We start from the raw sequence: 27,109 nt of genomic DNA, 5'->3' as shown, positions 1-27,109 counted from the left end.
TGGTCGACATGCAACGTGTGGAAGGGTATCGGGGTCTTTTCAATAGGGTAGAGCTTCCCCTGTTTCTTCCCTGCTGTCTGTTTATAATAGGCGCGACTCAAACACGATCTAATGTACTTCTTTACGAATTGTGCCATTTCCGCGAACCAATAATTCTCGCGGATCCGTCGCAGAGTCTTTTCCAATCCTAGGTGCCCCGCATCGTCGTGGCACAATCGACAAACTTGAAAACGCGCCGCGCGCGGTACAACCTACGCAGTGTGTCTGTTCTCCAAGCGTCGGTAAATCTTACCTCCTTTTAATACGTAATTCGAGAAGTACTGCTTCGTATCAGCATTCCGTACATTCTCTCTAAGTATCTCGCGGAATCGGCCTAACTGCTCATCCTGCAATTGAGCCGACAAAATCTAGTCCGCCTCCGTCACATCCACCGAATAAATTTCCACTCCTGGCACAGGGTTCCTACTGAGGGCGTCGACGTGTTGCATTCTTGCCCCCGTTCGATATTCGACGGCAAAGTTGAAGTCCTGTACCTCCAACCACCATCGTCCGATACGTGGTATCAAGTCTTTCTTGGTGAATATCGTACGGAGCGCGTTGCAATCCGTGACGACCGTGAAATTCAACCCGAGCAGGTATACGCGAAAATGTCGGAGAGCAAGCACCACAGCCATTGTCTCCAACTCGTAAGAGTGGTATTTACTCTGGTCATGGGTCGTTTGCTTACTGAAGTATCCTACTATCTGCCGCTCACCCTATGCTGTAAACTGGAACAGGATAGCATCTAATCCCAATGAGCTGGCGTTGGTATGCAGTTCCGTCTTGAGCGCGCTATTGAAAATCGCGAGAATGGGCCGCGTCGTGAGCGCTTCCTTAATCGCCACGACCACGTCCTCCTGTGACGCTCCCCAGGTCCACGCCGCATTTTTCCGCGTCAATCTTGTCAATGGCGTCACCAGGGTCGCATAGTCCCTGATGAACTTACGGAAATATCCCGCCAAACCGAGAAATTGGCAAACTTCTCGGACGCAGGTTAGTCTTGGCATGACCATCACGGCTTCCACCTTTCTACGTCCTGGTTTAACACCATCCGCGCTTATCTCTCGCCCGAGATAGTCAATCGTCGTCATCAGGAACGAACACTTGTCCAGGTTCAGGGTTAAATGGTGGTCTCGCAATTTGTCCAGCACCAATTTCAGCCGCTGCAGTCCTTCCGAGATGGTGGTCGACGGTATGATAATGTCGTCGATGTACGGGAAGGCTACAGAGTTCCTCAACGGCCCCAGAACTGTGTTGATCAGTCGTTGGAAAACGGCGGGGGCATTCGTGAGCCCGAGCGGCATTCGTAGAAATTCGTAATGCCCATCCGGGGTAATAAAGGCCGTCTTTTCTACTGAGTCGGCGCTCATCGGTACCTGATAGTATCCGGACGCCAAGTCCAGAGCGGTAAAATATTTATTACCCCCTAATCGATCGATCTGGTCCTCTATTAAGGGTAACGGATACCGATCCCTGACAGTTACCGCGTTCAAGCGTCGGTAATCCACGCATAACCAATAATCGCCCGTCTTCTTCTTGACTAGGGTAATCGGGCTCGCGTACGGTGATACAGATTCCCTCACGATATCGTTGTCCATCAGCTCCTCGATAATTTTCCGCGCAATTCCGCGTTTGATCTCTGCCATACGGTACGGGTTGTAACAGACCGGAATATCTGTCGTGCAACGAATCTCCATCTGTACAGCGTTAGTTTTCCCAAGCGTTCGCATCGACGTTGAGACTCGGCCCTCATACCTCCTTACCAAATCTTCGCATGGTCGTCTCCCGTCCTCGTCGACGTCTCCGAAAACGAGTTCTTGCATTCCGTCGATTTCCGTCGCGTCCACGGTATCCCGCTGAATACTTTCGATTCGCGGCAGCTCCCCTATCGTGACGCCGTCTCGATTCTTGATCAGCATCACGTGCGTCTGATCTAAGAAGTCCCGGACGATAATCGCCTCGTAGTGCATCGCTTCTGAGTCGATAACGATGGCTCGCACCTTCGCCGAGGCTTCCATAATTCGAATAATAATGTTAGCGAACGAATCGCTAACGGCCCCCGATCCGGAGAAACCTCGCAATTCCAATTCGCCGTCTTTGATTATCTCGACGTTTAGCCGAATCGCTACCGGTCGTTGGATAAGCGTGCACGAACTTCCCGTGTTCACGAGACACGTGATTTTATGGTCATTGATCGTGGCCGGTAATGAGTACATATTGTTTGGACACACCCGTATCAAGGTCACCCGCTTAACTCGCGCGCAGAACCGCTCCAGATGTCCCCGCTTGTTACATTGTCGACAAATCGTGGCTCCTTTAGGGCACCTGGAGGAGAAGTGGCCGATGTCGCCGCAATTAAAACAGGTAACTGCCTGCCGTGGATTTGCCTCCCCCGTCGCAGGCATCGTCGTCTTTGCTACCGTCGTAGGAGCCGTCGGCTCGGGCTGTCTACCCCCAAGCCCATGGTGGATCATCGCTGGTCGTAACGCCATCGTTTTCTGAGCCGTTGCTCGTGGCATCGTACCCATCTCCTTCATGACGGCGTATAGTTCGTTCGCGTCCTCATCGGTTGGATCGAATCGTCCGCTCGATTGTCTCGTCCCCGATACCGCCGATGATCGCGTCCTCCAAGCTCGCGTCCGGGATGCTCAGTTTCAAGGCCCGCAACTTGGACAGTTTCTCAAAACAATAGTCCCCTAGTTTCTGTCTGGGGCTCGCCATGTAGTTCGCTGCTTCTCTTAGCAATCGCGCGAATGGTAGCGGTCGTACGAAGCGCCGAGTCAACGTGCGTTTTACCGCTTCCCACGACTGGTCGTCCCTCATTTCCTCGTCGTATACACGACGCGCGTGCCCTTTTAATCCGCGGGCAACGGTAATGACCGTATAATTATCATTCCACCGATATCGTCGCGCGAGTCGGTCGACCTGGCGCATCTACTGCTCGATGTCGGCGTCGTCCCGCGACGGATCGAACTTCGGGACCGCGAACTCGTCCCACAACGGTATATGCCGCACGCTTTCCAGATCCTGTTGCAGACGTTTTACTGTGGCCCGCAGATCCTCGGACGACGAACCGTCCCGTCGGCGCGAGCGATCTCGCACGCGGTCACGAGAGCGGCTACGGATTTCTTCCGCCCTTCGACCATGGCTCGATCCGCGGTGTCGGTCTCGTGATTGACTCCTTCTCGACCCGCGTTGTCCATGCCGAGAGCGATCTCGCGAGCGGTCTGGCGAATGGTCTCGCAAAGGATCCCGCGAACGATCCCGCGAATGGTTTTCTACGCGGTCCTTCGCGTAGTCCCGAGAGCGATTCCGCGAGCAATCTCGAGAGCGGTCGCGCACCTTCGCACTCGATTCATCACCCCCTCGATTCTTTGATTGTTCACGTTCGCGCGAACGTCTCCGTGAACAATCTCGCGAACACTGTCGCTTCCCTTTCGATCGGCCCATTGTTTGGTATTTAACCAGACACAAAATCGATCACTTCACTCAGATACGCACTGCCATAATCGCGTGAAAACGTCTAAAATTGTGCGACGCCTGCGCGACGCCTTGCCCGTTGTCATGCCTCATGTTTACGGGAAAGTGTCAGAATTTCCAACATAAGAGACATAATTTTTATCTAATATAAAATATTTAAAAAATGTATTATATACATACCTATCGCAAAAGTATTTTCTGCCATTATGTTTACTCAATTGTGTGCCCACGAGGCGAGATAAGTTCTTGATCCACGCGAATTGTCATACGTCGTTTGCTCCTTCTAAATACAATAAATTGACATGCCTTTCCATCCTCTTATCGGTGACTCGTATCGGTAGCACCTTCTTTTGCTCAATGGTATAGATGGGGAGATTAAGATTTCCGTGGCCCTTTGTTTAGCGGTTAAATTTGTGTCCTTGGGGTCATTTTAAGAAAAAATGTATATGTCACAGGTATCAAATGGGCCTGGTTTAGTCACTAAACTAGATTTCCTGTTTTTTATAAATCTGCAAATATCTCTGTAACTATGCGAAATATGGCAAAATATCAAGAGACCTTTGTAGAAAATTAAATTTTTAACAATTTATGTCTTATGACATTTTGTTATCAGCTGCATAGTTTTCGAATATATTTATATTTTGGTAAAGTTGCAGAACAACTGCCCCCCCCCCCCCCCCCGAAATGATGATCGAGAAACGTAAAGGCTTCGTTCACAACTACTTATACGAGACTCAAGAAATGTCTATCTATTAAAACTCAATTAGCAGTGAATATTATTGACGTATGAGGTTAGGTTTGGTTATATATTTAAATAACGCTTCGTGAAATAATAATGTTGTTTATATAATTTGTTATTATTTCACAAAAGCGGTTGCCGGATACACGTATATGTAAAATCCCGATGCAGTAGAAGTACTTGAACTGTACAAGATACTAGAAATTTTGATTAAATTCCAGTGAATATTTTTCGTGAAAAACGGAATTTTAACATCACTTAAATGTTTTTTTTGTAGGAAATTCAATTTACTAATTACTATAGATTACTAATTACCCCCCGCACTCCCACCCGGCGGACCTCCCACCCCCCTCGCTTACGGTTCTCCCCTCCCCCCACCCCCCTCGCCCGTTGACTCAGAACGCACCTCTCTCACCTACTATTTATATGAAACATTTAAAAGATTTTTTATAAATAACGCCTATGTATCGGGACAACTATAAAACAAGAGGTATAATCATTATTATCCATGGCCTGATTGTAGTCAAAGCCTAACAGGACTTTGAAATGAGAACATGAAACTTAAATGTAAAGTTCCATTTAAATTCATTCAGCCATTTATACTCAATCGTATTAATAATATACACTCGCGTCGGTATTTATGTTGACATTCGTAAATTCTGACGATTTGCATATTTTGTGTTAACTGGTACCTTATATATTTGACCATTGTTGCTATGGTGACCGAACTGTTTACGTATCAAATACCAACAATGCATCAATATAAAGCAGAAGCAGAAGAGTGAACGTTTGTGGAAAATGTGATATGTGGTATGTGTATGGTATGTGTGAATCATGAGTGGTATGAGTGAGCGACGAATGCTTGGAGCCGAATGATTGTTTATGCAAGGGTATCGATGCCGATGCCGTCTATGTTGCGTGTGGCGTCATTCGTTTGGAAGACGCACGTGGCTGGCCCTGGGAAAAAAGGGCAGAGTCGAGCGAACCGTCGAAGAGTCGACACGAGCGAGTTAAGACGTAGCGAGTTATATTTTTTACCACCTTTATTTTATTTCATGTTCAAATAAACTTAACATCTTTTATTCTATTTTAATTTCATTTCCTACAAAAATATTCAGTACTTTGCAGAACTAGTACATTTTTGTGTGGTCGAAAAGTAAGTTGACATATGTACATTTTCATTCTGTAGATAAAATATTAACCTTCTCCGTATGTGTTAACGTTATTTTATAAAAACAGTAAAGTTGAAAAACATATTTCAGTTGTATGCCAAAAACACGTGAATTAACTTCAGAGGCACGAGCCGCAGTATATGTGTAAAAGACGAGTAAAAGGTGATTTCCTACAAAAAATTGCTTCTGATTTCGGTATATCAAGAGAAGGAGTTAGAAAAATATTTAAAAAACTCAAAAATACTGAAAAAGCGGAAAATTTACCTAGAACGGGTCGAAGAAGACAAACTACTAGGCGTGAAGACAGAGCAATTCTTACAGAAGTTAACAAAAATTCATTTATTACAGCGAAAGAAATAAAAGAAAATCTTTGTTGACCGATTGGAATTACACAAATAAAATCTCGAATACACGAATGTAATTCACACGGTCGAATTTCAAGAAAACGTCCTTACATTTCTAAAGTCAACGAATTGAAGCGGTGTGAAAATTTGCACAAGAGTATTATACAAAAACCACTTTCATTCTGGAAATCGATCATTTGGAGTGTCGAATCCAAGTTTGAATTAAAATTGAACAGCAGAAGAAAATATGTATGGAGAAAGGTAAAACATGGAGGGGGTAGCGTAATGATATGAGGTTGTTTTAGTAATGAAAATGTAGGCAATTTAGCCATTATTGAAGGAAAACTTACAGGTGCAAAATATGTTCAGCTGCTAGAAGAAAATCTTTTTGATTCCATTGAAAAATTCGGAGAAATCGAATCGTTTATTTTTCAACGGGATAACGATCCCAAACATACTTCAAAAGTGTCCAAAAAATTTTTTTATGAACAAAAAATAAATTTGCTTTCCTGGCCGCCCCAAAGTCCAGACTTAAACCCCATCGAACATTTATGGGAAAATTGGACCGCCAAGTAACACACAATGAAAGATATTCAAAAATAGAGTTCATTGGAGCATTGAAACAGGAATGGATTAAAATAAGCTCTAATACGTTAGAAAATCTAATCGAAAGTATGCCAAAACGGCTTTTAGAAGTTATAAAAGCGAAGGGCTACCAAACATCTTATTAATTTTACGTTTGAAAATTAAAACGTTGTGTCGCATATATTGTCAACTTAATTACTGTTGTTCAGTTTTGTTAATTGTTTTGTATTTATTACTATATGTGTATATATACAATATCAAAAATACCTAATTTCTTATAAAAATAAAGTAAATAACCGTTAACAACTGTGGTTGTATTAGAAATTATTTCTATTTTAATATTATCATACTTTTCTTCGTATATTTGTGATGAAATGCATGTGTCAACATAAATACCGTCACGAGTGTACATATGTACGCTCATTACAGGAATAATAAAAAAAAAATTTCTTTTTTTTCAATAATTAAAATGTGATCAGGGGGTTTTAAAACGTGTATTTCCGTAAAATAAATTTTACAAAATTTTTTTTCATTATGGGTACTTTGCTTATGTGCGCCTACACAGGTCGGAAAATAAAAATGCCTGGGCAGTCGAAAATCACGGCTCGAGATTCCAAATCGTATGCCGTAGACGGGAGGTCATAGATGCCAGATTCAGCACTCGGTGCGATACTCACACATGGCAGATCACGCGTACGTGAGCTCGTGGAGTTTCGGAAAGTCAACAAAGGCAAACTGACACATGCCTCTTTCTCGATTATTCCGAAGCTGCCCGAAGTAATTTCGGTCCGCCTCGTGGGAGTCGAGAGAGAAAGGCTCACATTTGCCTTCTCGCTCTTAACAACTGAAATCCGACCCCCGTCAACGGCATACGATTTGGAATCTCGAGCCGTGATTCTCGACTGCCCAGGCATTTTTATTTTCCGACCTATGTAGGCGCACATAAGCAAAGTACCCATAATGGAAAAAAAATTTTGTAAAATTTATTTTACGGAAATACACGTTTTAAGACCCCCTGATCATATTTTAATTATTGAAAAAAAAGAAATTTTTTTTTATTATTCCTATGTATGAGTGTACATATGTATATTATTAATACGATTGAATATAAATGGCTGAATAAATTTAAATGGAACTTTACATTTAAGTTTTATGTTCTCATTTCAAAGTCCGATTAGTTTTTGATTATAATCAGCCCATGGATAATAATGATTATATCTCTTGTTTCATAGTTGTTCCGATACATAGGCGTAATTTATAAAAGATCTTTTAAGTGTTTCATATAAATCTTGGGACGAATTCAATTTTATGTAAAAAAAATTAAATAAACTTTTTCTTTATCTTCTCTAGAGAAGAAAAACTTAAATGAAATCTTATACATTATATGCTTACTTAAATCGCATTGAAAACGAATACCACAAATGTTTTAGAATAATGTGCAAAATAGTTTTACTCGCAAAGGGTTAATTGAGAAATAAATGCTTGGTAATTAAAAACAGCAGTAAGCAGTTTAACCGGCTGGGATTTTCGCTAAAACAAATTGAAAACTCGATTCTAATAAGGGAAAGTTGAAATGGTACCCGATTTTGGGTTAAGTTTTACTGCAAGATATTATTAAAGTTATTACAGCTCCTTATCTTCAAAAATAGAACCAAATTCACCAATAAGTAATATGGTGTGAATGACGAGGTGTTTGATTGCAAGTTTGAGCTTCTTTTCCTCTCCAGGTTCGAATCCTGCTAAAAGAAATCTTTTTTTTTTAATTATATTTTAATCGTACACTAAATGTGACATTATATTTTTGTCTGATCTTCGAATATTTTTTTTTAAAGTTGAATTTACCAATTACATTTAACATGTGTTATTTTCAATATATGAAGTACATGAATCTGGATGGTATTTTTCGTAAAAACAGTCAAAACATAAAAATTTTAAACACCATGTACATCTAATGAAAATTCTGTTTTCACAGAAATTACAAAATTTTGTATTTAACTCTGATGGAAAGACCGCTTCATTTACATTGATATAATGTGAATGATTTTCGGATTTCGATTTACTTGTACCTCGTACTTTTTACCTTGTACTTCAGGTAAAAAGGGATATAACTGGCTAAAACAGTTTTATGATAGTACCTGCTAACTCATGTTACTGTTCTAAAATGAAACGCTATGTTTTGTACCTTTAAAAATATTCGACTATGTCCTTTTCAAATTTAAAATCCAACCCATACTTTGTATCATACTGGCAAACGGAATCACTATTCCTTTGTTTTTAAACGGTTTGATGGTGGGGATCTCGTGACTATTGCTCATATGTATATTAATCAAAAATTAATGTATCTACGAGCTCTTTTTTCATTACATTAGTTTAAACATTTCAATATTGCACATTGCATAATTAAATAACAATTTTTTACATTTCCCTCCTGATGGAAGAGACCACCACTTTCCCGTGGTTTCCATTGAACGGTATCGTGCACGTTATTAATTTTTATGGATCGATACAATCATTTTTTTATGCAAAATTAAGCCAAATCAAACATATAATATTTAGTTCGTTATAACAAATTGATACGGTTAACTCAAAATATATCGAGGAAAATCATTATTAATTAATTTCCGCAACTATTAATTCTACTTTTTTGTTTATGTTATAAAAATAAGAACTCTTCTTATTGAAAAATGCCACAACGTGCACTATACTGGCAAAGAGTGGACTCTCATTTTAATTTATTAATTTTCAATCTTAAAGAATTTTGATTTTGAAAAATCGTATTATTAATATGCATATGTACGCTCATACATGGGTATAATAAAAAAAAATTTCTTTTTTTTCAATAATTAAAATATGATCAGGGGGTCTTAAAACGTGTATTTCCGTAAAATAAATTTTTCAAAATTTTTTTTCCATTATGGGTACTTTGCTTATGTGCGCCTACATAGGTCGGAAAATAAAAATGCCTGGGCAGTCGAAAATCACGGCTCGAGATTCCAAATCGTATACCGTTGACGGGAGGTCGGATTTCAGTTGTTAAGAGCGAGAAGGCAAATGTGAGCCTTTCTCTCTCTCCTCCCACGAGGCGGACCGAAATTACTTCGGGCAGCTTCGGAATAATCGAGAAAGAGGGCATGTGTCAGTTTGCCTTTGTCGACTTTCCGAAACTCTACGAGCTCACGTACGCGTGATCTAACATAGTGTGAGAAAGCACCTTCGGTGCTTTTCTGGCATCTCTGCGGGAGGTCGGATTTCAGTTGTTAAGAGCGAGAAGGCAAATGTGAGTCTTTCTCTCTCGACTCCCACGAGGCGGACCGAAATTACTTCGGGCAGCTTCGGAATAATCGAGAAAGAGGGCATGTGTCAGTTTGCCTTTGTCGACTTTCCGAAACTCTACGAGCACACGTACGCGTGATCTGGCATAGCGTGAGTAGTGCACCCGGTATTCAATCTGGCATCTCTGTGCAGGTCTTTAGATTGTTTGGCTTTGCTGATAAGTGCTTAGGGTGCCGGATCGGCCGTGCTAGATGACAAATACTGACGCAGTGGAGACGTAGTTTTTGGCATTGCCGATCGACCGTAGCGAGTGACAAAAGCCGACGCAGTGTGGACGCGGCTGAATGTCCGATCTGATAACACTGGTTCCTGGTAACTCTGGTACCGATTCTCAGAATCTCTCTAAATCGTGCTGAGGTAAGTTATCGTGTGGTTTTTACTTTATAAAAGTACGATGCTATAGTGCACCGCCCCTAAGGCCAGGATATTCAATAGTATTTTCCACGTGTAAGAAAAGAAAGGACGACCCAAATGTAGGAGTGTCAAGATGAAAATATGCAATAATGGCAAGTGTATGTCATCGTGTGTGTCGAGAAACAAAAGAGGATCTACGTTAAAAAATTGCTGCATAGACTGGCTTAGCAAGTTAATGATATAATTCGACACCAACGTAAATTCTATACTTGTGTATTTTATTTAATCTGATGCAACATTCCTAGCAAACGGCCCGTTCACGGATCGGGGTGAGTTCTATACCATTCGATTCATCTAGTTCAGTACATTATTGATATGCATTTCATTATCTGCGGAAATTCGTCATTTTTGTTTAAACTTGTCGTTCAGTTGCAGTAGAAAAGTAAGGTTAAGTATATTTTGACAGTTCACAGGTATGTAGAAACAAGATAGTCGTTACTGTATTCATGGTGTAAATTATAAATGCCAGGTAGTCAAATGCTAATTTGTTAAACATGTGTTGAATGAAATTTCTGCTATTTCTGTTAATATTTCATTGAATAAATCTCCATTTTCCTGTTAGGTACATTTATTAAATACGGAATGACTCAAGTATCCAATGAAATTATCCTTCTGGAAAATATAAAATATTAATATTAAGTATTATATGTTATAAAAAAAATTAAAGAATGTGTAGCATGCCTCCAAATAGTTTCAATTTAATTTGTGTAAGCATCAGTAATGGGATCTTCAAAATTGATGCTGTGATTAATTTTCAAATGGCCTCTGCGATATTTTCTATGACAAAATGTTGATTCATCAATCTCGACAATCTTCTCTATCCTTCCAATTGCTGTGCAGTATTTTTATTTAATTTTAGTTATATAATAATATGACATTGTTCATAATTGTATGTTAGCATATATGTTAATTTTAAGACATCTGTAGCTGAGTTTGTTTTTAGAAAACCACGTTCTTTGTTTTGCAAATATCTTTATATTACAACGTCTTTTACATTTAATTTGATTGACAGATTCTGGAATAGTTATCCTGTATTGCCAATTTTCATACATCATTTTCGTGACATTTCCACATTACTGACAGTATAAGAAACAGAAGGAAAGCAGAAATTGTTTCAATTGTCATTTCTAATTTTCTTTTGTTTCTTGTACTTTGTGAATTTTGTTCAACTGTGCTACAAAAATGAGTGAATTTTTGTAGTTCCAGAAGTATGGAGTTTATTTAAATTGCACGAATTTTGTAAAAATAAAGAAGCCTTATTGAAATTTTTGCAAGACAAAAAGTTATTTACCAAATATCTTAATTGTCCATAGTGTGAAAATGCAATGAAACTGGTAAATGAAAATTGGCGATGTAAAAGGACAATTGCAGTATCTGCCAATGTTTGCAAATAAAAACGAATTTGTAATATAAAAATATCCATAAAGTGTGGAACATGTTTTTTGAAAACAAAACTTCCTTATGAAAGAGTGTTAAAATTAACTTATATGTTGGTCTACAATTTTGAACAGTATCATATTATACATGAACTAGAATTAAATAAAAACTGTTTCCCAATGGAATTACTTTGTAAAGCAAATGATGGTTGACTGGTTGCAAAATTCATGCAAAATACTTGGTAGACCAGGGAAAGTTGTAGAAATAGATGAATCCAAATTTGGCTGGAGAAAATACAATAGAGGCCATCGTGTGGAAGGGCAGTGGGTTTTCAGAGACATTGAAAAAGAAAGTAGGAAAATATTCCTGGTTCCTATTGAAAGTAGGGACACAGAGTCCCTTCTTTCAATAATCAGACAATGGGTAGTGCCAGGAACTACAATAATACCAGACTGTTGGAAAACATATAACGTTTTGGAAAAGGAAGGATATAAACATCTCACTGTAAATCATAGTTTACATTTTTAAAGATCCGAAAACAGGCGCTCATATGAATGCAATTGAAAGTAAGTGGAGGCATACTAAACACTTTTTGCCTGAATATTGTTGGTTAGTATTTGCAATTTCACATGTTCTTTAATATTTTTTGTAACATATAATATCATAAATATTTTTTATTTTCAGCAAAAAAGATAATTTCATAGGATACTTAAGCCATTATGTGTTTTGCAAATCTTCTAAGCAAGGAAATGATGATTTATTTAACCAATTATTAACAAAAATTGCAGAAATTTCATTCGATTCTATACAGAATCAAAACATACAAGATTTAGATGATGTTAATGAAATTTAATAATAAAAAAAAGTTAAACCATCGCACTGTGTATAATAGTAATTTATTATATTGTCTACCTGTAAACACTGTCAGAGGGAGGCCGCAACATTTTTTTACTGCTGCTGCATGTACTATCTACCTGTAAATACTATCTGAGTAGGCTGGGTTATTTGGGGGAAGGGGGGGTGTAGTTGTTGCTGCACATACTGTCTACCTGACCAACTCATGCAAAGTCTGTGCGTAAAAAAGTGATTTTTATGTATACATGTTTTGCAAATTCCCATTTGGCAATCTAGCATTTTCAAATTAGATCAATTGTTTATAATTTGTAATATGAACACAGCAACGATAGTCACTTGTTTCTACCTGTGAACCTGTCAAAAAATATACTTAACCTTACTTTTTTTCTGAAACTTTACAACCAGTTTATAAAAAAATAACGAATTTCCGCAAATAATGAAATAATGTATAATTCATCCTGATCGGTGAACGGTCCGTTTGCTACGAATGTTCCATTTATTTCTCTTTTACAAGTAATACAGATGAGTTAAATCATGTTAAATAGTATATGTTACTTAATTACTTTAATTGTTAAAACTAAAACCAATTATTCCTATAACATACTTTTTTTTAAGCAAATTGGAAGTAATTTTTTTGGTCCAGTTTTAAGATTTTCTACGTCGTATTGAAGCATTTGTTTTTGTTGCATTTGACTATGCAGAATACTTTCAAGCATGGTTATGTTAGCTTTATGTTCAAGTTCTGTTTGTAACATATTTTCCTACAATTAAAAAAGGCATTATTGGATGTTAATTATGTACTCTATTAGAATAAATATATACTTTCTCCTGAAATTATATTTACTTCTGAAGTTGAAACCTGCTCCAAAATTTTCTTAAGCTTAAACTTTTCTTTCTCCAACAGTGTCAGCAAACTAACTTTTTTAGTATTATTTTGTATCAAATTTGCTAAAACACTTAATCTTTCGTTGCATTCTTGTTTTACATCTAAAAAAAAAAACAAAGATTATATCAAAAACTTTTATCAAAATAGTTTTCTAACACTCAAAGTTTTTGATTTACTCTTTATTTCGTTGGTAAAATTCTTCATGACCTTGCGAATGTTAGTTTTGGTGTCGTAAATCAATCTCTGTAAAACAGTTTCGTAAAGGCTAATTAAAGATGTTTTGCGACCAAATTTTTGTATCATCAACTCTTTAATTTCTATTTCTAGCTTCTTATTTTGTGTTCTCATGTATTTCAGATCGAATTTTATTCTTTGAAGGTGTGTTTCATTTTTTCTACAAGAAATAAATATTTTATTTTTGCAAATTACTTTATATTCCTTTTAACTTACTTGCGATTTTCTTCTAAGTCATAAGTTTCTTTTTGCAATATTCCAATTCTAGCATACAGATTTGATAATTCCTTTTTATTAAAAATTACACAATTTTGAATGTCTGCAATACATCCAGAATTTGATATGTGTTGTAGTTGATGAATCTTTGCTACAACTGTTACATTAATGTCATTTAACTTTCTCTGATTTTCTAACTATTAGGAGTAACAAAATTAAATAAATAAGTTACTTTGTAAAATACTTACTGAATGATTTGAAAGTAGAGAACGCTAAACTTTAGGTATATATTATTTTACTCTCTTTAAAGATGATGGTGATACATAAGCATAGGTTTGAAGACTCCTACTTTTCGAAATATAAATACTTTTTGTTTATAATAGAGTATTTTAAAAATTAAAATTTACGTTTTATTTACGCATCAACGTTTCAAAACCGAATGTTTCTCATCAATACTTCGTTCATGCAGAAGCATTTCTAGATGTAGGTGCTGTAATGTCTCTTCACCTTGTTCATAAATAAAGTAAAGATCTGTCAATTTAATATTAAAATAAGCCATCTTAGTAAGAATATTTTCATTATTAAATGTTTGAATAAAAATTTATTTACTATGTCATAAGCTACGATATCAGAATGACTTGCTGTACTACATTTCTAATTCTATGTCTATATTTCGAAAAGGAAAAGTTATCGCACCTATGTTTATGTGACTTTTTTATTCTCAGGGAGAGTAGAGCACAACACTAAAGTTTAGCGTATCGTCTAGGGTATCTTGTTTAAGTGAGTATAGCAGGATATGCCGAAAGGAGTTGTAGTTATTAAAATGAATGTTCGTACAAAAGTGGTTTGGTAGGATTGGCTACATCATGTAGTACTAATTGTTTTTTGTGAGTGGAGTGGTGGAGGGAATCTGAAAATCAATCTAATTTTCTTAAATGGAATGCTATATTTTTTTCTTCAGAAAGTAAGAGGTGGCTATACGATATTATTTTGAATTCAATAGAGGTAAATCGTTATCTTATGTTTACGTTCTGCATCGGTCGGCGGCCGACAACCAGCAACCGCTGCTGTGTAGCGTCAAATTTGCCCGTATTAAATTATTTCCCACATTCATTTTAATAACTACAACTCCTTCCGAGATATCCTGCTGTAATCGCTTAAACAAGACACCCTGTATATAATAACTTAAAATACCATAAAAACTTCTAAATCTTCTAGATTCCTTTTCAACTTGCTTTCAATAACTTTTAAATTTTTAGAAGCTGTTTCTAATTCTTTTTGCAGTAGATCTATTTCTCTCTGCTTCTCTTTAATCTGAAATTCATATGTATATCGCTTTTTTCTCATAGAAAATGCCATATCATATAACTGTTTATCACACCCTGATGGACATATATTTTCATCGAATGGAATGTGTCTGGTTTCAGAATCTACTGTCGTATCTGTTTCTTCGGAACTGGTTTCCGACGACTGTGTAATTGAATCCAAAGAACCTAAAATTATAATTAAATCAATAAAATTGAGTAACTCGACCGAGGTTAATGTAAAAAATAAAACTAGAAAAAATTAATACGTATATCAATCTAATACCATCTCTTTGTCTTGTAGTTGAGTATTTTTTTTTAAATATTTTTTGAAGAAAATCATAAAATTTATTTCCAGCTGTAGCTTTTGAAAATTCAACAGTAACATCCTTTATTTTTGTATGCAATTTCCGAATTTTTTCTTCTCGCGTCACAATTTTTACATTTGTATTTTGTATCTATTAAAATTATATTGTGTTATTAATTTATATCAAACAATTGTTATTTTTTATTTTTATAATGATAATGACTTTTAACATCATTGCGACACGTTTACTTATTGTTTTATTAACTTTTTCTTCGAGTGCATATTCCACTGTTTCACATTCTTTCAATACAATAAATTCTTCGTAAAGAGTTAACAAATTCAAATTTACGTAACTACTCTGGTATATAACATCGAGTCTATATTCTTCTAATTCATTTAATTCATGCTCTAAATGTTTATAACTGTTATTAATATATCGTAAAATACAATCTTGCTCATATATTTTTCGCCACATTCGAGATCGTTTCATGTCACGTTCCCATGAAGTTTGTACAGAGTCACTTGTATTTAGATTTTGAATTAAATTAATTTGCATAGGTGAATGATCTTTTAGTTTCATCTTCGAAGAAGAAAGAAGAGTAGACAGATTTCCTATTTCATCTCCAAAGTCTGTTTTATCGTCACAAAATAATACTTCGTATTCTAAATCAAACAGATCTATTGGTAGATCCATGTTTATCGACTGTCTTTGTTGTTTTACTTGTTGCACCTGTTCTGACATTGACATATATTTCTCAAGCTGTAAAAATAATATTATCTTAAAGATACTTGTATGTGTTTTAATCGTAAGAAATTAGGAATTTAATTAACCTCAAGATTGTGTTCAGGAAATTCAATGTCAAAATTCAGCCTTGGCAGCTGTGGTAAAGGTTTTATACTTTTCAATGGAATTTCTGTATGAATTCTTTTAAGAATTTCTATTAATCTAATCGCTTCTTTCTGAAATCTTTGTTTTTTTAATCTGACCCCATTCAATTTTCCATTAAACTCCTCCCGCAAGTAATAAAGCTATTAAGAATAATTACTTTAAAAACCAACCATTATAATAAAAACTTGTATGTCAGTTATACCTTGGTTCTACAATCTAAAAGTTCTTTGTATTTTGTAGCAGCAGTTTCCTTTTTCATAGCTAAATTTAAACCTGTACCCATTTTCAAATTATATTCACCAATAAATTTTTTCGTTTTTTCAAGGAAAGATACATCCTCTATGCGATTTTTAGATACATTTGGTTTCCTAGCATATAGTGTTTGCCACTGAAAACAAATTAATATTACATAATACACATCAGTTACAACACAATTCATTTTTATTACAGCTTATTTACTTCTTTTTGCCGTTGAATTAATTTTCTTTTCTTTTCTTTGTATTTTAATAACATTTGATTAATTTTCAATCCTAACCCAGATGTCAAATCACTGTAATTTTCAGCTAAAAGACCTTCTAAGTATTGTATTTCCTCTTCTTGTATTTCTCCTATGTCTTTTTCTATTTCTTCTTCTGTTATCCTACAGCCACATAGTAATATAAACACAAAGAATTCGAGAAATAGTTGAATAATTTTCTTAATGAAAAGACGTTGAAAACAATATCAACAAGGATATAAAAGGATATACGCAATTCTTTTTTCATAATACCTTATTAAATACTATTTTGATAGAACTTCATTTTTTGAAAATTAATTTTGAATTATTCAATTTGATAAAGTTATAGATATCTAAAAAGAAAATATATATACCTGTTTGTTCTTTGTTGTTCTTCAACATGTTTCATCACTATGTATTTTGAAATGTTATCAATATTTAATTTCAATTCTCTTAAAGAATGCACAGTTCTATCTTCATTCCTATTTTTAAATTATTTTACTTTAGTAAATATAATTTTACATACTTAAAAAAAAAAGATAATACTCACAATATACTGGAAATCGCAAAAGGTAAATGTGTAATAGGTGTAATGAAATGATTCATAAACTTCTGTAATTCTAGTTTACTTTTCTTCTTTTGGAATTCTAGATTCTCCTGTGTCAAGGCAGTTTGTGCTTTTAAATACTGTTCCAAGTCTTCTATAATTCTTGTATCTAATTCAAATCGTGATATTTGTTGTGATGGCAGAAGGCTTTTATTTCTGACTTGACAAAGAAAAATAAATTATTATAAGGTAATAGTTAGTAACTATTAGTTATATATATATATATAACTAATAAAAACGTAACTTATATATACGTATATATAGTAATATTACCTAGTAGTAATTTTGACATATTCCTCTGTCAAACCACGTATGATTAACAGAATTTCTTTCTTTTTATTGGCTGCAGCTGAGATAATTTCATTTTGTTTCATTTTTGTAATTACATTTTCTAAACTTGGATAGTTTATATCTTCAATATCTTCAATATTTTTAGGCTACATTATAAAAATAGTTTAAAATATCTAGTTTTAATCAATCAGTTTAAAGGTATCAATTGGGAAATCAACTCACTAGAGGTAGGGGATGCTGCACTTTTGGTATTTCTATACTTTCGAGAGGTGTATCATCGTTAATTTTGAAAGAAAATATATTTCCATCGTGACCGCATGTCAACAACATTTTCTTATCGTAACTCAATAACATTTTAGATATGCATCCATTATAATAATCATGTATGGGAAGAATCCAAGAATCTGACAAATCTAACGGATCTTCTTTTCTCATTTTAGCAACATAAAGTTCTCCATACTGTGTTCCCAAAAATAAATATTTCTTGTTTTTGCTTAAAAAGGAAAAGAGTAATATATTACTTTTCTATGGCATTTCCGTTTTAAAATAATTTTACATTTCCTTACTAAAAAAGGCAATTGTGAATCTCTGTATCCTTTGCATGTTCAATTATTCTACTCCTAATCGGTTTATTATTTTTTATTCTTCCGGATAGTGGACGTGGATATTCATAAATATATCCTGCATCAAAACCAGCCATAAGTAGCCATATATTCCCATTGGTACTATACAATACTACTAAAATTTTGTTTGGAATTTCTGGAATATAAATTTCTGGTAGAATCATATCCATGTCATCAAACTCCACTAAAGAAAAAAGAATTAAATCAGAATAATTAATTTGAATTTCGAATCAAGCTGCTTGAATAATATTAAAAACATATTATTACTAAGAAAGGTTTCTTCATCGATTATAATATGAGGATTTTCTGCTATCAGTTCTTCCAATTTCTTCTTCTTTTCTTCAAGTCTTCTGTTTTTTTCTTTTTCATATTTGCTTCTTACAAGTTCTCTCTGTATCGAAGATTTTACCGATTCAAATTTAAATGCTACAGAATTACAATTTACAAGCTCGTAGGAACTAGTTGTGTATGATTGAGGTGCTATAGGTAATTGTACTTCTATACAGTCTCCTTTTAAGCATCCAATTAACAAAGTTGCCTCCTATTTAAATTAAATTATGTAGTCGCTTTTGCTATATTCAATTGAAATAAAATAATAATATTGGTATTTACTTCTTGTGGATTCCATGTCATACAAGTAACAGACGAAGGAACTTTAACGTATCCGATAGGTATAATTTTCGGATAAGTATTGGTAGATTGAATATGAAATGTAAAAATTGTAGCATCTTCGCTGCCCGTTATCAGTAAACTAAAAATAAATTATTTTGTTAGTAAAAATACAATTACTTTTAAATTTATGTAAAACATACCTACAAGAAATATTAAAACACATTACAGAAATTGGCATTGAATGTGGTTTTAAAACTTGAATCAGTCTTGTATAATTTTCATTTATATTATTATTTGTGCTAGCTGTCTTTATTGCTATTGTTATCATTCGAATAATACCACTTTTAAAGGCGCACACTAGCGTTGATCCTGTTTTTTCGATCTAAACATTTTTACAATATAATACCTTTTATAACAATTTAAAAAAAGAAAAAATTTTATTTACCTCGCATGGAAACCAAATGACTTGAGTTCCAAGGTCGTGAAAAGAATGGACAACATTTAATTTCTTTTCAATATAATTGTAAATATGTAATTGACCATTCTCATCGAGTGAAGCTACAAAAGGTCCCCATACTGCTACATCCATATCAACTATAGAACCAGCATGACACGTAAAAATTTTATTCTGTCGATGTTGTTTTTTACTGGTACAAAGATCAAGTAACCACAATCCTCCATTTCCATCCTACTAAATATTTCATTAAACAATAATATTACATTTTTATAATATGATATATTTACCTGGGCATACCAAATTGTTTTTTCTGGGACGTTTGGCTCCTGTTTTTGAATACTCATAAGCATTGCATTTCTTTTCGAATACTCTCTCCCCTCCGTAATATAAAATTCATAAATTGGTTCTATTTCAAATAACTGTTCATTGCTAGGAAGATCAGCATCATCAATACTTTCGTAAAACCAAAATCGTATCCACCCATCTAATCCTATCACAGCAAATATTACGATTTATTTTAAATTATTTTTGCTATGAATCATGTAGATTATATAAATTACCAATTGATATAAGTTCTCCGTTGATAAATTCAAATTGTGCAATATGACCAGTATGTGTAGCTTGTTTATTTTTCCTACATGCTTCAAGTTTAATTATACTTTCATCCCATAAAAGTATGTTACCCCATTCACATCCTGAAATTACCTAAAATATAAACACATGTAAGGTGAAAATTTAGATTTTCAAGAAATGACTTTCTTTTTTTCTTACTGTTTCGTTCGGCATTGGATGAATTGCTATAATATCAGAGATCTCTGTATTTCCAAATTTACCAGTTTCCCCTTTAAGTTTTAATCCGGTAAAAGTCTTAGACATTTTCCAAAATTTAATATGTCCTAATCCACAGGATGTTAACTGATCAGGAATATATTTAGAAAAAGTTACATTATATACATCTTGAACATGAGATTTACATTGCAAAATAATTTGTGATTCTTTCCAATTCCAAAGAGAAATATAGTAATCAGGTTCACCACCTTGCGAAGTTAATAATAAACCATCGGGGCTATAAATAAAAACATCTAGTTTTATTTTTATACTACAGAGTTTTTTGAATTATTTATTTAAATCTATCTACCTATATGTCAAATGAAAGTAACGTTTAGTTGTTCCTCCTTTTAAAGTAGTTATAATTTCCATGGAAGGCCATTTGTAAATAGTTATTAAGGGATTTATTCCATTCTCTCCCACAGCAATATGTTCGATGGTAGGATTTTTCTGTACAGATATTTTAAAGCCGTCCAAGTCTTATATCAAATTTATTTATATTAATATAAGAAAAGAAATACTTACACATATGTGACCAATGCCACCACCCATAGAGCCTCTTCTGAACCAAATTTTATTTTCTTCTACGTCGAAAAAGTGAATTATATTACCAGAAGCAAAGACTATAGTATTTGTATCAGCTACGCAAAGATTAAAATATCTTTGGCAATCATATGCATATGAATGACTGTTACGTATTAAGAATTTATACAAAATAAAATATAACTGAGAAACTTTAAAGAAAACGAATTAATTTTTTTATTAAGGATACAAAAATTCTAAAATATTTTTATTTATAGTTCCATTCTGTGGTTGCCTGGCTATAGAGGAATATTCTTCAATATATCCTAAATCCAGTTTATACTCTTCATTTATTTCGTAATTTTCATTTTCTTCTTTATTTTCATATTCGTATAATTTTAAATTACTTTGCAAATCTAATTTAGTACTTGAACTTCTTTCCGAATCATAATTATTTTTAAATTCAACTTTACCACCATCAGCCATTTTGTTTTCGTGGATCAATTCCCAAGTGTCAAAGCAACTATGAAAACATAAAAACTAGAGTACAAATGCATCTTTTTCAAAAGTTTGAATTTTGAATTATATGACTTTTTTGTAAGTAGCTATTGAAAAACACTGATCGTTACACAAAGTTCCTAGATTTTAGAGCGACTTCATTTGTGCATTTTGATAACCCAGAAACAGTAATAAATGTCACTCAATTTCATGTTTTATTCTTGTTGATCAGCGGCTGTCAACTGCACTAATACCAATATCGGTTGACGTATTAAGTCAGTTTAACCATGGCAAGTAATTAATGAAACATTAAATATATTTATTTTCGCTATGATAATAATTTAGCATACGAATACTATTTTTTTTTTTTAACACTATTAAATATTATATAATATTTTATTGATACAATTTATAAAGTACATGAAAGAAACATTTTCGTGAAAATTCTAAAATGGCTTTTGGTTTAATCTATAGATTCGCTTCATTCTTATTCAAAATAGAGCTGGAAAAACAAGATTAGCAAAATGGTATATGAATTTTGATGACGATGAAAAACAGAAATTAATAGAAGAGGTTCATGCAGTGGTGACTGTACGAGATGCTAAACATACTAATTTTGTTGAGGTAAGTCTCTTACATTTAATTTCAATAATATGAAAAAATTTAATATTGTATGTTTTAGTTTCGTAACTTCAAGATTGTATATAGAAGATATGCTGGTTTATATTTTTGCATTTGCGTTGATGTCAATGATAATAATTTGTGTTACTTAGAAGCAATACATAATTTTGTTGAAGTATTAAACGAATATTTTCATAATGTGTGCGAATTGGATCTGGTATTTAATTTTTATAAGGTAACTTTTAATTTTTAAGCACATACCAAATCAAATAAAACTCATCCTTATAATAAAGATCTTTTGCAGGTATATACAGTTGTAGATGAAATGTTTTTGGCAGGCGAAATAAGGGAGACAAGTCAAACAAAGGTTTTAAAACAGCTATTGATGTTAAATTCATTAGAATAAAATTATTTATCATTATCTCATTGTATTAATCAAATACATCATGAAAATATAAATAATAAATTACATTATAAACATTGTTATTTGATCTATCTTATTGAGTTAATCCTTCAAGTTTTGTACTCAGTTTTATAATATTGAATATAGCAATGTAATTAGAGAACCAGTTCTAAAATGTAGTACAATGTTGTAGCATTTAGAAATCGATAATATAAATAATTCCTTTAAAGTAGAAACTTTTCAGAGTACTATACATATTTGGCATGTTTTATACATCGAATTTTTTCATGAAATCTATCACATTATGAAGCAAGCGTCGCGCAATTGGAACGGGTTGTATTCCAAATTTGGTAAGAGACGGACAAAAATTGTAGAAGAAAAAGTTGAACAATGACTTTTTTTATAACTTCACTTTTTTATATGCTCAACGATAAGCTCGAAAAACGCGTTTCTTTAAAACGAAATCGCATATTTCATAGTCGTATTAATTTCTTGCAACATTGTAGGTACATCCATAAAAAAGTATGTATTATCTTATTCACACTGCACATAAACAGTTCTGACGCTTGTACCTACTTACTAGAGTTGGCTGTATCACACAGCCTTTGTGCAGTGTGTGCTGTGAATATTATGAAATTTGTAACGTCCGCGCAGTGTGGCCAGATCTGGCATAATTGAGTGCATCGACGTCGACATTAGTAACGACGAACTTCCTTAGCGTCTAACGGAGTAATGGGGATGGCAGACATATACTACCGCACGAGCCATGTATACATACGTGAGCTCAGCACTTCCCACACTTCGGGAAATCTATGTATAAAGAACGCTAGTGGGAGCCTTTGCTTCTTGCTCTTGCAACAGCTGAAGTACGATCTCGTGATAATCGGCATACGATTCCAAGTTTCGACTGCCCCAGCATTTTTACTTTCCGACCTATGTAGATATAAGGAAAGTACCATAATGAAAGAAAAATATCAAAAATTTTTTTTGGCGAAAATACTCGTTTTAAGACTCCCTGATCATATTGTAACTATTTAAAAAAATAGAAATTTCTTTTTCGGCGCCTATTTACGTACGTTTCAAGGTCTGATTAGATTTTGAGCGTGATCAGCTCCCGGATATTGATGATTATACGGCTTGTAGTTTTTCAATTATTTCGATAGATATACAGGGTGTTCGGCAACCACTGGGAAAAATTTTAATGGGGGATTCTAGAGGCCAAAATAAGACGAAAATCAAGAATACCAATTTATTGATGAAGGCTTCGTTAAAAAGTTATTAACAATTAAATTCAAAAATTTCAAATCGTTTTGGAAAAATTATTTTTGGTTGCGGGGGTCAATTACAATCATTTTTGGTGAATACACATACCCCTGAAATCCTATCCACTTTCGAGAAAAAAATTCGAGTAGGTACAGAAGTTTTTAGATGAAATTAAAAAATTTCAAATCATACTAAAAAAATTATATTTAGATACAGGGGCAATTACAATTATTTTTGGTCATTATATATATCTCCAAAATCCTACGCATTTTCGAGAAAAAAATTGTTTTCCGACAATCTAATGTGAGGCCAGAAATGCTTCCCTAAAATTTAATGTAAATCTTTAAAACGTCATAACTTCTGAACGAATTGGACGATTTTAATATTTAAAAAAGCAATCGACGCGTATTTTAATGAAGAATATATAAAAATTCTAAAAATATTGGAGAAGTTGCTCCTTGACCCCCTAAAATGCGAAAACCCCCATGAAAGTGGTCCAATTTTCAAACATCCATAACTCCTACAATAGCGAATATATTTCAATGAAACTTTTTCCCGAAGTAGTGCTCATGGATACCTACAAAAAAGTATTAGACAACTTTTCTGTAGGGCGTCAAACAAAATTATTAAAAATGAAAAACGAAATTTTAGTAAAAATCGACAAAGGGGTGGTGCCTAAATTTTTTGGCGAAAAAAAAAATTTCAAATCGTTCTGGAAAAATTATTTTCGGTTGTGGGGGTTAATTATAATCATTTTTGGTGAATAGACATACCCCCGAAATCCTGCCAATTTTTGAGAAAAAAATTCGATACGGGCGGAACTTTAAACGATAATAACTTTTTAACGAAGCCTCCATCAACAAATTGGTATTCTTGATTTTCGTCTTATTTTGGCCTCTAGAATCCTTCATTAAAATTATTCCCAGGGGTGGCCGAACACCCTATACATATATTGTATGCCAGTATGTATCATTATGTTTACGCCAGTATGTATCATCATGTTTACGCGCATATCCTCTTCACACAAAACTCCAAAACATCTCAAATTCTTTTCCTTAGCTTATCCTGACTCACACCCGAACCTTGACCACTGACTCATTTTTGGAAACTCTCTCTGTCTCGTCCTTTTCTCTCCCCACCTTCCCCTCTTTTCTAATCCTGCATATTGCATATCCTGCGCTTTTCCCAAAAGCCCCTCTGATTCTCTGACTCTCTGACTCTCTGATTCTGATTCTCGACAGTTGAACGAACGCGGAAAGCTTTTAGTCTAAGACTACGAATAGTCAAATTGTTTTTGTACGCCGTTAACCTAGTATTTCGACGATTAATAAAGTATTATTCAGAGGAATACAACATATATGTTAGAAACGTAGAGAAAGATAAATGCCTGAAGCAGGCCATGTGCTTCTTCTTGGCGCGTTTCCCCCTCTTAAAGGAGGATCGGCCAGGACACTTGGTAAAAGGAGGTCCGTACTGCCAAGGGTGCCTTCACGACCCTGGTTTTCTGTCAGGGTACAGAATAGTATTTGCTTTTGCCACGAGCAGATATAAAATATAGTTTTAGAAAGTCCACCTCGTGTTGATTTTATTAAAACACCCGACCGCTATCCTGACCGTAATAGCATCTTTCTTACAATACATTATTTGTAAACAATTTTTAAAACTTTTTATATAAATCTTAAGAAGAAATAAGATCAATTAAACTTTATCTCTATTTTTTCTATCTGCTGTTACAGCAGTGACTCATGCAGGTTGACGACAGTGTTTTGTTTATGTTCCTCGCGGGTTGTTGGGTCGTAGAAACGACGAGGATGGAGACAGAAGGAGCGTAGATATACATACAGAGCCCAGTCTCCGTAGGTTTTTAAATGGCAATAATTAAAAAAAAATTCTATTGCATGAACAACAGTCAATTTAATGTATTCCAGTAATGAATTCGGTAGGGAATAAAAAAAAAGGCAAGACGAATGTGGACGTTTTAATATACGGCATGTGGTAATGTTACAAATAAATAAGGATTTTTTACATCCTAATGGAAGGAGTGAAATTGAGATCCATCAGATTTCTATTGAACGGTAACGTGCACGTTATTGTTTTTCCAATATTTAAATTATTTTGTTATGTAAAGTTAAGTCAAATATGTAACATTTGATTCTGTGTAATAAATTGATACGGTTATTGAAAAACATAGTGGCAAAAGTCAGTATTAATCTATTTCTGTAGCAATTAATTCTCCTATTTAGATCATATCTTTAGAAAATATTTATTACTGAAGATTGTTACAGCGTGCACGCGACTGGTTAAGAGTGGTTTCTCATTTTAATAAATTTTACTTATTTCAATTTCTTAATTAACCATTTACGAGTGAGACTGCTTTAAACAACATTATTCTAATATATTTGTGGAATACGTTTTTAATGTGGTTTAGGTAGGTATGCAATGTATAAGATTTCATTTAATTTTTTCTTTCTATTTCCCGAAGTTGTGCGAAGTGTCGAGCTCACGTACACGTGGCTCGTGCGGTAGCATATGCATGCTATCCCCACCACTCCGTTAGACGCTAAGGAAGTTCGCCGTTACTAATATTGACGTCGGTGCACTCAATTATGCCAGATCTGGTCACACTGCGTCCCAGGCATAATTGAGTGCATCGAAATCGACAATAGTGACGACGAACTTCCTTAGCGTCTAACGGAGTGGTGGGGATAGCAGGCATATACTACAGCACGAGCCACCTGCACGTGAGCTCGGCATTTTGATAAAGAACGCTTCTGTGAGCCTTTCCTTCTTGCTCTTGTAAAAGAGAAACAGCTGAAATACGACGTCGCGATAATTGGCATACGATTCCAAGTCTCGACTGCCCCATCATTTTTACTTTCCAACCTATGTAAGGTATAAGGAAGGTACCATAATGAAAAAAAAATGTCGAAAATTTTTTTTAGCGTAAATACACGTTTTGAGACCCCCTGATCATATTGTGACTATTAAAAAAAAACAAATTTTTTTTGATCCTATGCTATTAACATGATTGCGACTAAACGGCTGAATGAATTTCAATGAAACTTTACATTTAAGTTTTATGTTCTTGTTTCAAAGTCTTGTTGTATTCCTCTGAATAATACCTTATTAACCGTCGGAATACTAGGTTAACGGCGTATACAAACAATTTGACTATTCGTAGTCTTACACTAAAAGCTTTACACGTTCGTTCAACTGTCGGGAATCAGAATCAGAGAATCAGAGAATCAGAGAGGCTTTTGGGAAAAGCACAGGATACACAGGGTGCTCGACCACCCCTAGGAAAAATTTTAATGGGGGATTCTAGAGGTCAAAATAAGACAAAAATCAAGAATACCAATTTGTTGATGGAGGCTTCGTGAAAAAGTTTTTAATGTTTAAAGTTCCGGCCGTACTGAATTTTTTTCTAGAAAGTGGGTAGGATTTCGGGAGTATGTCTATTCACCAAAATTTATTGTAATTGACCCTTGCAATCAAAAATAATTTTTCCAGAACGATTTGAAATTTTTTTTTTTCGTCGAAAAATTCAGGCAGCTAATTTGATTTTCGGTAAGGAATTTTTTTCTCGAAAATGCGTAGAATTTTGAGGGTATGTCTATTCACCAAAAATGATTGTAATTAACCCCCGCACCCGAAAAGAATTTTTCCAGAACGATTTAAAATTTTTGAATGTAATTGTTAATAATTTTTTAACGA

The 27,109-nt window shown here is 34.5% G+C and overlaps 3 protein-coding genes across 11 annotated transcripts in view; 2 read left to right on the top strand and 1 right to left on the bottom strand.

The window, feature by feature from the left end:
* LOC143349808 (activator of 90 kDa heat shock protein ATPase homolog 1) overlaps positions 1-26,440 on the top strand; it is a 117,880-nt gene extending 91,440 nt beyond the window's left edge. Inside the window, exon 10 of the mRNA XM_076781354.1 lies at positions 26,430-26,440. The gene's annotated coding sequence lies outside the window, so the exon portion shown is untranslated. The remainder of the gene's footprint in view (positions 1-26,429) is intronic.
* On the top strand, positions 9,880-22,211 carry Ap-2sigma (adaptor protein complex 2, sigma subunit). Of its 7 annotated transcripts, none has more exons than XM_076781293.1 (5): positions 9,880-10,049; positions 21,341-21,398; positions 21,583-21,732; positions 21,791-21,964; positions 22,034-22,211. In XM_076781293.1, exons 2-5 carry the CDS (start codon positions 21,396-21,398, stop codon positions 22,133-22,135), a joined length of 429 nt encoding a protein of 142 aa, XP_076637408.1. In that variant the 5' UTR covers positions 9,880-10,049; positions 21,341-21,395; the 3' UTR covers positions 22,136-22,211. The 7 variants fall into 7 exon arrangements, with proteins under 7 accessions (XP_076637408.1, XP_076637407.1, XP_076637405.1 ...); XM_076781292.1 differs by lacking the exon at positions 9,880-10,049 and adding an exon at positions 10,073-10,302; XM_076781290.1 differs by lacking the exon at positions 9,880-10,049 and adding an exon at positions 10,073-10,375.
* Positions 10,387-21,096, bottom strand: LOC143349772 (cilia- and flagella-associated protein 44). 3 transcript variants are annotated; one of them, XM_076781285.1, is made up of 25 exons: positions 20,861-21,096; positions 20,614-20,776; positions 20,399-20,538; positions 20,032-20,326; positions 19,821-19,965; positions 19,548-19,750; positions 19,249-19,491; positions 19,004-19,185; positions 18,804-18,942; positions 18,459-18,732; positions 18,135-18,375; positions 17,791-18,061; positions 17,551-17,714; positions 17,221-17,433; positions 17,045-17,152; positions 16,634-16,814; positions 16,377-16,562; positions 16,117-16,314; positions 15,509-16,045; positions 15,265-15,436; positions 14,869-15,167; positions 13,675-13,871; positions 13,401-13,618; positions 13,183-13,325; positions 10,387-13,099 (listed from the first exon to the last, which is right to left on the bottom strand). In XM_076781285.1, the coding sequence occupies exons 1-25, from the start codon at positions 21,094-21,096 to the stop codon at positions 12,932-12,934; spliced, it is 5,316 nt and encodes a 1,771-aa protein (XP_076637400.1). In that variant the 3' UTR covers positions 10,387-12,931. The 3 variants fall into 3 exon arrangements, with proteins under 3 accessions (XP_076637400.1, XP_076637401.1, XP_076637402.1); XM_076781286.1 differs by having other exon boundaries at positions 16,117-16,245; XM_076781287.1 differs by lacking the exon at positions 16,117-16,314.
* Positions 26,441-27,109: the final 669 nt, after the last annotated feature.

This window comes from Colletes latitarsis, chromosome 14 (genome assembly GCF_051014445.1).
Source record: "Colletes latitarsis isolate SP2378_abdomen chromosome 14, iyColLati1, whole genome shotgun sequence".
Taxonomy (NCBI): Eukaryota; Metazoa; Arthropoda; class Insecta; order Hymenoptera; family Colletidae; genus Colletes; species Colletes latitarsis.
This window is presented reverse-complemented; position numbering and strand designations above follow the sequence as displayed.